This window comes from Poecilia latipinna, unplaced genomic scaffold (assembly GCF_001443285.1).
Source record: "Poecilia latipinna isolate Pla-1442-1.1 unplaced genomic scaffold, P_latipinna-1.0 Scaffold1043, whole genome shotgun sequence".
Lineage (NCBI taxonomy): Eukaryota > Metazoa > Chordata > Actinopteri > Cyprinodontiformes > Poeciliidae > Poecilia > Poecilia latipinna.
The window spans coordinates 17,462-26,800 of record NW_015113659.1 but is presented as its reverse complement, the minus strand read 5'-3'; the positions used below and the strand labels follow the sequence as shown (position 1 = coordinate 26,800).

At 41.9% G+C, this 9,339-nt stretch overlaps 2 protein-coding genes across 3 annotated transcripts in view; both read left to right on the top strand.

The window, feature by feature from the left end:
• Nucleotides 1–3,988, top strand: part of LOC106959092 (eosinophil peroxidase-like) — a 15,408-nt gene extending 11,420 nt beyond the window's left edge. The window contains exons 12-17 of one of the 2 annotated variants that reach the window (XR_001427276.1): nt 651–888; nt 971–1,191; nt 1,289–1,326; nt 1,428–1,622; nt 1,786–2,156; nt 3,717–3,988. Coding sequence is in view for 1 of the 2 variants with exons in the window: in XM_015051412.1 (XP_014906898.1) it covers nt 651–888; nt 971–1,191; nt 1,289–1,326; nt 1,428–1,622; nt 1,786–1,821 (728 nt within the window). In the remaining variant the exon portion in view is untranslated. Of the gene's footprint in view, nt 1–650; nt 889–970; nt 1,192–1,288; nt 1,327–1,427; nt 1,623–1,785; nt 2,981–3,716 lie in introns of those variants that run through there. The other variant, XM_015051412.1, reaches the window with a different exon arrangement.
• Nucleotides 3,989–4,981: 993 nt separating this feature from the next.
• Nucleotides 4,982–9,339, top strand: part of mpx (myeloid-specific peroxidase) — a 9,224-nt gene continuing 4,866 nt past the window's right edge. The window contains exons 1-12 of the mRNA XM_015051413.1: nt 4,982–5,211; nt 5,302–5,367; nt 5,447–5,534; nt 5,632–5,807; nt 5,932–6,064; nt 6,329–6,458; nt 6,546–6,752; nt 6,840–7,203; nt 7,581–7,741; nt 7,827–8,085; nt 8,169–8,339; nt 8,881–9,118. Of these exons, the coding sequence (XP_014906899.1) occupies nt 5,304–5,367; nt 5,447–5,534; nt 5,632–5,807; nt 5,932–6,064; nt 6,329–6,458; nt 6,546–6,752; nt 6,840–7,203; nt 7,581–7,741; nt 7,827–8,085; nt 8,169–8,339; nt 8,881–9,118 (1,991 nt within the window). The 5' untranslated portion in view covers nt 4,982–5,211; nt 5,302–5,303. The remainder of the gene's footprint in view (nt 5,212–5,301; nt 5,368–5,446; nt 5,535–5,631; nt 5,808–5,931; nt 6,065–6,328; nt 6,459–6,545; nt 6,753–6,839; nt 7,204–7,580; nt 7,742–7,826; nt 8,086–8,168; nt 8,340–8,880; nt 9,119–9,339) is intronic.

Genomic DNA, 9,339 nt, shown 5'->3' with positions numbered 1-9,339 from the left:
CCTGCAACATTTTATAGGAGTGTCCATTATTTCAGCAGCATATTTTTACTGATTACCATATTTTCCGCACTATAAGGCGCACCTAAAAACCTTCAATTTCCTCAAAAGCCAACAGTGCGCCTTATAATCCGGTGTGCCTTATAATCCAGTGTGCCTTATATATGGACCAATATTGAGCCACAACAGGTCTAACAACTACGGTAAGCAGCCGCCGACTTCATTTTCCCACGTAGAAGAAGCAGCGCGCGGTGCATGCTGGGATAGTTGTCAGAACGCTGGTTTGTTTGGCTGACCCATCTACCTACCGACCTGATAATCAGGTCGTCTGCAGGTCATTTAGCACCGCGTTCTCCACCAACATGCTGTGCGCGAACGGAGAAGGGTGACCATCGTCCGGCCACGCCCCAGCCCAGTCGCGGAAGGCTCTCCTCGCCTACCGGAGTCGGACTGTTTTGTTGATATTCACTTTAGTGCAGCTCCATCTAGTGGATGCATAATGTAACTCCAGCCTCTCCTGCAACGTCTATTCTATGCGCCTTATAATCCGGTGCGCCTTATAGTGCGGAAAATATGGTAGTTTTATTTGGGCAATCATTACTTGTTGTCTCCATCCCTCAACTTTCTCATCCTCATGATTTCTATCACTTCAGGCTACAATGCCTGGCGCAGGTTCTGTGGTCTGTCCCAGCCTCGTAACCAGGCAGAGCTAGCTCAAGTTTTGAGGAATCCCACCCTGGCTCGTAATCTCCTGCAGCTCTATGGGACCCCCGACAACATTGATGTGTGGCTTGGAGGAGTCGCAGAGCCATTTGTGCCTGGCGGCCGCGTGGGTCCTCTGTTCGCCTGCCTCATTGCAACTCAGTTCCAGAGGATTCGTCAGGGTGACAGGTCAGTAAAGCAGAATGGGACTAATGAAGAGTACAAAAATAAATCAAATGGAGTGATTTTCTAACATTCTGGAATATTTCAGACTGTGGCACGAGAAGCCCGGTGTTTTCACGCCACAGCAGAGGCAGGCTCTGTCTGCTGTTACACTCTCCAGAATCATCTGTGACAACACCGGCATCACGTCTGTGCCCAGAGACGCTTTCAGCGTCGTCTCAAATAGGAACCCTCTGGTGCAGTGCTCCACTCTGCCACGCCTGAATCTTTTAGCATGGAGGGAGACAACCTCCATGCTCTGTGACTCCGGTGAGAGCTTTTTCATCCTAAGGACCAGTCAGCTTACCTAGTGTAGCGTTCTCTTTTGTAATTGTGTATAAAATGTTTGATGTGTTTGATATTACAGGATCCTCTGCTGGTTGTTTAGAGTCCAGTGACGGAGAGGTCATTTTAACCTTTATTACTGAAATCATGGCACTCTTTTGTCAAAAGAAATCTAGGATATTTAAAATCTGAAGACTTATTTTGATCCTTGTGATGAACAGAACCCAACCCAGACCGATGAACTGAACAATCTGGACCCTCTGGATCTCCAGGACGCCTTAGACCCTGTGGACCCTGTAAATGTTCATGGTCCTCTGGACCTCCAGGAACCTCTGGACCTCCAGGAACCTCTGGACCTCCAGGAACCTCTGGATCTGCAAGATCCAGATGTTTCACTGAAATTTGAGACCAATGAGGTAGTTGATTCTGAGTAGTAATTTCATAAAGTCTGCAGTTCATTTGTATATTTTTTGTCATTGCTCAGATTTGGTTGCTTTATGAATTTTGATTATTATGTGCAAGCAATACTCTACTCATTTCATCTTCTCAGCATTTGACAAAATGTATGTTTCTCTTCAGATCCTTGAAGACCAATCAGCCCCAGATGTCCTCTAAGATCACCGATATTCAAACATCAGTTTCTCTTTTGGGATGACGGCCTATACCCATCATAAAGAAACAAAACAAGCCAACACAGAACTCGGACACACCTGTTTATATTCTTCAGTCATTCACTCTGCACTTCTTCCATTGGAACAGAAAGCTGGGAATACGATCGAAATTGTCAGGCTGGCCATCAACATCTTCTTATCAGGACATTTGTTCTTCACTATGGGACATAAACACACCCTGTGGAGTCCTCATTATTTTAGACCAACATTTAGCTTTATGCTTTCAAATCTAGAGCTAGCAACTACTTAGCAACCTAGGACTACTGGAATCAACATTTAGTTTAACAGTTACTAATAGCAGAACCAACCAACATTTAGCTTTGCATACTTACTAATAGCAGCCCTGAACAAGAATGTGGAGTACTTATTACTTTAGACCAACATTTAGCTTTTTACTTTTAATATCAGAGCAAGATCTAGAGAAACTCCTGTTAGTTTACCCAGAACTAGAATCAAACATGGAGACCCAACATTTAGCTAACTAATAAAATCAAACATTGAGAAACAAACTTAAGATCCAGATCTATTACTTTATAGATTGTGATCTACTTCTTGTTATTAAACATGGGGAACCAATATTTAGTTTTGTACTCTAACTTTTGTCTTTGGTTTTCTTGTTTTCTTTGCATTTCCTTCTAATTCATGTAAAGCATTTTGAACTGCCTTGTTGCTGAAAATGTGCTATATAAATAAAATTAGCTTACCCTCTCCAGGATGAACTTCCCATTAAAAACACCAGTGACCTGTCACTGTTCCCGTCAGTCATTCACAGCAGCACATGACCAGATAAAGACACACCATACCACTGTATCCTCATTTTACACTTTATTGTAATTAAATTGTGAGTTTTATGCTAAAACTCAGAAGGATATCCGTTCCATGGGTTTAAATTGAAGGAATGTGTTTAACTCTGTTACAACTTACAGTCTATTAAACCAAAAATTTGCATTTGGCCAAGTTTGACTATTAAATTGTGAACATGTTATGCACTAATAACTTGTACCTTGAAATGTTATGTTCTGCTTTGTTTGCTAATATTTTGGTTTGCTGCAACTTTGTTGTCTTGTATTGAACGTTGCATTCAATAAAGCAATTGAGCAATCACTGATTTTATTCATTTTTTATTACTGATTTGTTGCAAATTTAAGGCAACTGTTTTTAAAATAAGGAGCTGCAGAACATCAAAAATGAGACCTCAGAGATGTTAAATGTGGAATACACTTAATGACATGTCTTGCAAAGTTGTGGTCAAAACATACAAATAAGTGTATCGTTTATTGCAGTAGCATAATCTCACACTGCAAATTTGAAAGAAAAAGAAAGAAAGAATAATTCACGCTTAAAGCTGAATATAAAAAGGAAGGAAAATGTGTCTAGCAAAATCACATCTGAGAAGATAAATGTGTGGATGTGCCATAACCTTCTTCAGCTTTGCAGAAATAAAACTGAAGTTACTGTCTTTGGACCTAAAAAGGAGCAGCCTGGAGTCGACACACAGCTTCAGCTGCTTCAGCTGGAAACTAGCGATCAGGCCTGTAATTTAGGTGTAGTCATGGACTCCGGCACATACCTTTAGAGTCAATTATTCCTTAAAGATGGGTTCATAGTTGATGCATTTAACAGACAAAGCTGGGAGCATGGACTAGTCACATTTTTGGGGGCCATGCGCCACACGCGCTGCCACAGCTGAAGTTTACCTCAGTGCCTTTCACTCAAACTGGACACAGGCTGACCTGTATAACGTTGTGGAATGCTGTTGTGAAAGGTAAGGATGTCATCCACACAGGTATCCTTCTCCAAGACTCGGCACTCTTCCTCCAGGTGAGAAAAGGCCATTAGCTTTGCAGCTTCTCTCACTGCAAATCATGCAGTGCATTCAGCTGGACATTAGAACTGAGGTGATGTGCTCTAACTTCCTGGTTTTAGTGAGTTTTAGTCAGCTCTCTGAATTAGTTGCAGTTGTTTGATTGACCCACTTTTTAGGAAAATGTGTGAAGACACTGTTGAAGTAATAATCAGTTACTCACTTAATCTCATGACAGTCAAGATCAAGGAACTTCAGCTTGTTTGACAACAGCATGAAAAACCCATTGTATGTGCAGAAAAGGCATGCCTACCATAAAACACACACACTTACGGTGCTTTTCAAAGAAACATAATGATTAACTTTACATTTACTGCTCCACTTCCTTGTCTTGCACAAATGCAGGATTGCTTTTTTATTTCCTTACCTGTGTGACTCACATTTACAGTCATTACAGCATTGTTTTCAAATGAAAATATTCTGGATTTTTTTTCCTTCTATTAAATGCTAAATAAAAAAAATGATTCTTTGAATTTCCATATTATTTAGATTTCTTGTCTTCATTTGGTAAAGACTAAACTGTTTCTGCTTTTTATTTTATTTTTCTTATCTGTAGTTTCTGTGTTGTTCTGCTAAAGGCTGAAACTCCTGAACCATCAGTAAAGTATTCTGAAGAAAAGCTTTTTCCAAAAGCAAGTGTCCCTCTTTTCCTTTGTCATTTATTTCATTTATATCATAATAAAAGTTTACAAAACTAGATTAAACATTTTGATATGAATCTAACTCAAGATGTTGGTTCATTCCACTTTAATTCTCATTTGTGGTTCAAGCAGAAAACAGTATAATGCTAACATGTTTATTTTGGGTTATATCATTAATGGCTATATTAGGAAGGTGAAAATTAATAACTGTCAAAAATGTTTAAGTTGAGGAAATTTCTATGTTGGAGTGATAGTTTGGCTTTAACTACTTTAGAAAAAGTACAAATGCTAAAGTTAAACTTGCTTGTTGTTATTTAGTTTACCAAAGTATAACTCAAGGAAAATTGTTTGAAACCAAACAAATCTATATCACATCATTTCATTTCAGTGTTTGGCTGGATTTTTTTGTTACTCCTTTACCTTCATCAAATTATCTTTGAAAAATGACATTGCAAAGTGAGTTTTGATCAAAGTTATTTAAACGTTTTATCCCCATGTCAGTGTTGCTATGTTTGTGCTGCTTTCTGGCCAACCCATCCAGCAGAACTTATTGTATTGTTGTTTTTAGGTTTCTAAAGTAGACCATTAGTCATATCAGTTGACCAGAAGCTGTGGCTGATTAGCTGAAAGCAGTGTTTCCTGCAGGACTTTGATAAGGAAGAAGGAACTGCATTTCCTGAAAATAGCCGCACCTGCTCATCCCGTAAAGGAGGCGAGGCGTTGGGTCAGTCGACTGAATATAAGGAGGGCCAGAGAGTTGAACACAGCATCCGAACCTCCAGATCTCAAAGAGCATCCTAGAAAGCCACAGAAGCCTTCACAGACAAAGGTAGAAAAAATTATTTTGATCCACAGAGGAAAAGGTTTTCAATTTATTGTATTTTTAACCAGTTGATGTTTGTTTGATGTTTTGTTTTAGAGATGCTTCTCTCTGTACTTCTTATCCTGGGCCTCTGCCTGGTGCCCAGTCAATCCAAACCTACAGGTAAATTTCTCCTGACATAATATTTTTTTGCATATTTGCTTTGTAAATGCATGATGTTTAAGCTGTTCTTATTTTTCAGGTGAAAGACTCGGCAGTCCTTTTCTTCAGAAATGCTTTGAAGAAGCAAAGAAAATAGTAGACGATGCATATACGTACTCCAGAGAAGAGTGAGTTCATCATCTTGAGTGATGAGCAGTTTTCTGAACTGCGGAGCTCTGGATTTCTTGTTAAAACTGAGAGATATTTCCATTTTCTCTCCTGCAGGAGCCTCAGACGGGTCCGCAGGGATGTGGTGAAGCCTCATGATGCTCTTCGCCTCCTGAAGCAGCCTCGCGGTGACACTCGTTCAGCTGTGCGCTCTGCTGACTACATGGCACAGACTCTCCGTTTGGTCCAAGAGAAAGTGCATCGTGTGCACAAGCGCTCCCTCAATGCAACAGGTCAGGCTCAGTCAAAGCTGATTTTTTTTCCTTTTCTGGTTGAAAGTCTTGTGCTTCTAAATAATAATCTAATGATACTCAAAAGCCAATAAAGACACATGGATCGTTGAACTATACATTTCAGATTTACTCACGGAACAAGATTTGAGAGAACTTGCCCGGATTACTGGATGTGAAGCTCGAATCAGGAATCCACCATGTCACAACACACCAAATATCAACAAGTATCGCACAATCACCAGCGTCTGCAACAACTTGTAAGTTTTTATGATAAAGAATGATTTTTTTTTTTTTAGTCTAGTTTTATAGAAATGATTGATCAGCTATCTTGTCAACTTGGTCTTAGGTATAAATTTGGGGTTTATTGGTGCAAAGCATCGTTTTTAGAAGTTGCTTTTTTAATTTACCCTCTAGAGAAGTACTTGTGAAATGCATTCTAACTTCTTAGGCCATTCACCACAAAAGGTGTGTTCACTTCTGTTGAATTACTGAATCTCGAACCTTCCACATTTCTTTTACAGAAACAACCCTCGCCTGGGTGCCTCCAACACCCCATTCACCCGCTGGTTGCCCTCTGAGTACGATGATGACATTTCCCAACCAAAAGGATGGGACTTAAATCGCAGATTCAACAATTTCTTGCTCCCATTGGTACCAACTTAGTTTCCAAAATCCAGACTTATTTAACCAAATATTTGTCTCAAGTGTAACATTAAATGTTTTTCTCTCTACTTTTAGGTGCGACAGGTGTCCAATAGCATCTTGAGCACAACAGATGCAGGCGTTGTCAATGACACAGAGTACGCTCACATGGTGACCTTTTTTGGCCAGTGGAATGACCATGACCTCTCCTTCACACCATTTTCACCAAGTATCCGCTCCTTTAGCAATGGGCTGAACTGCGACGAAAGTTGCGAGCACAGTGAGCCATGCATCCCTATCCCGGTTGGTGTCAAAGCTCAAACCAAATTGTTTAATTTTGTTTCACCTTTCTGTTTGTTTACTTAAAACTCTTGCTTTTCTAACGATCAGATCCCTCCTGGAGACCCCCGCCTTCCCTCCCGTCCAGATAGCTGCATCCCAGCCTTTAGATCTGCTCCTGCCTGTGGAACGGGTTACTCTGCATTTAATTTTGGTGGAGAACCCAACAAGAGGGAGCAGATCAATTCACTGACGGCCTTTCTGGATCTGGGACAAGTATATGGCTCAGATGAGAAGCTTGCCCTGAACCTTCGTGATCTCACCAGTGATTCCGGCCTGCTGCGCGTCAACACCGAATTCATGGACAACGGGCACGAGCTGCTGCCCTTCCACTCCCTGCAGGTGCAAATGTGCGCCACCCGCAGAAGAATCACCAACGATACCAACGCCAGGGAGGTGCCCTGTTTTATTGCAGGTTTGTGAGTTTCTAAAGAGAAACTGAGTTAAACAGTTGAATACATAATCTTTCACTGACAAAAAAAAATAATAACAAAAGACAAGTCTCAAAACAGTGTAATTTTTTTAAAGGATCAAGCAATCACTATGTTGCTTGATCCTTTAAACATAAAAAAATAATATTGCTCAAATACTTAGTCTATGTAGTCAGTCTTCAATAAGAGCAGAACAAACTGAAACAAAATTCAGCAACAACACAAGTTGTGAAACACAGGATTTGCTAATGAGCAAACCCTGCAAGTCTGTATTTCAGTATTACAGTAATTTGTCATTTTTAGGTTCCTCTAGAAGTAAAAATGTCAGCAGGAATTGAGCTGTTGGTGTATTTCTCTGCAGGTGATGGCCGCGTGGATGAGAACATCGCCCTGACCTCTATCCACACCCTGTTTGTGCGTGAACACAACCGTTTGGCTCGTCAGCTGAAGAGGCTGAATCCACACTGGGACAGTGAGACTCTCTACCAAGAGGCGCGCAAGATCATGGGTGCTTACACCCAGGTAAACAACCTCAAAGAGTCAGCAAGGAGTCTCATTTTCTTCAAAGCCTGTGCTGTTCACTCAAATGCTGGTTTTTGTGTATCAGATTTTTGTCTTCAGGGATTATCTTCCTCACATTTTGGGTCCTGATGCAATGCGCAGACATATTGGACGTTACCCAGGCTACAACTCCAATGTTGACCCTAGCATCGCCAATGTGTTTGCGACAGCTGCTTACCGTTTCGCTCACCTGGCCATCCAGCCAGCTTTGTTCAGACTGGATCCAAACTACAGAGAGCACCCTCAGTTCCCCAGTGTCCCCCTGTTCAAGGCTTTCTTCACCCCCTGGAGAGTCATCTTCGAAGGTATGCCCCACAGAAATAACTGCAGCCATCTTGTCATTGTGTTTTAGGACGAAGCCCTCATTTCCTTTGCTCTCACTCTCCAGGTGGAGTCGACCCTGTGCTGCGTGGTCTGCTAGGTCGCCCTGCTAAACTGGGCACTCAGGACAACATGCTGGTGGATGCTCTGAGAGAGAGGTTGTTTGAATTCATCCAGCACCTGGCTCTGGACCTGGGTGCTCTGAACATGCAGAGGGGTCGTGATCATGGCCTGCCTGGTACGTGATTTACTTATTCCACCCTGCAGTTGGGAATCTGAACATGATCTCTGACCCAAACCTCAAAGACCCAAGTCAGTAGTCTCAAACTCCCATCCTCAAGTTGCAGGAGTCCTGCACCTTGTATATCTGTCTGCTTCAGTACACCTGGCTCCGGTATTAGCTGATCAGCACAGCTCTTTGGAGCTCTATGGACCTTTAATTCAAGTGTGGAGGAGAAGAGAAACATCAAAAAGATGCAGGACTCTGACTCTCGAGGAATGCAGTTTGAGACAACTGATCTAAGTCCTAATGATCACCAGCAAACCTCAGATACAATGTCAAGTAATAAATCGCAGACTAGCCTAAAAGACATCATCATATGCTACGCTGATGACCTATTGTTGTATTTACAGGTGTTGAAAAATTAATAACAGGAAGTTATTAAACATTAAAGTCTAAATAAAATTGGATGCTACAAATAGAATGAAAATGCTGCCCTAATTGGACAAACATTTCTTGTTTTCTCACTTTCTTATCCTCATGATTTCTATCACTTCAGGCTACAACGCCTGGCGCAGGTTCTGTGGTCTGTCCCAGCCTAGTAACCAGGCAGAGCTGGCTCAGGTTTTGAGGAATCCCACCCTGGCTCAGAAGCTGCTGGAGCTCTACGGGACCCCCGAAAACATCGACGTGTGGCTTGGAGGAGTCGCAGAGCCATTTGTGCCTGGCGGCCGCGTGGGTCCTCTGTTCGCCTGCCTCATTGGAACTCAGTTCCAGAAAATCCGTGGGGGTGACAGGTCAGTAAAGCAGAGTAGGATTGTTTGATTTCTTTTCTCAAAAGCAAATCGTAGATTTGAATGGAATAATTTACCAAAGTTCTGTAATTTTTCAGGCTGTGGTACCAGAACCCCGGTGTTTTCACGCCACAGCAGAGGCAGGCTCTGTTCGCTGTTACACTCTCCAGAGTCATCTGTGACAACACCGGCATCACGTCTGTGCCCAGTGACGCTTTCAGCGT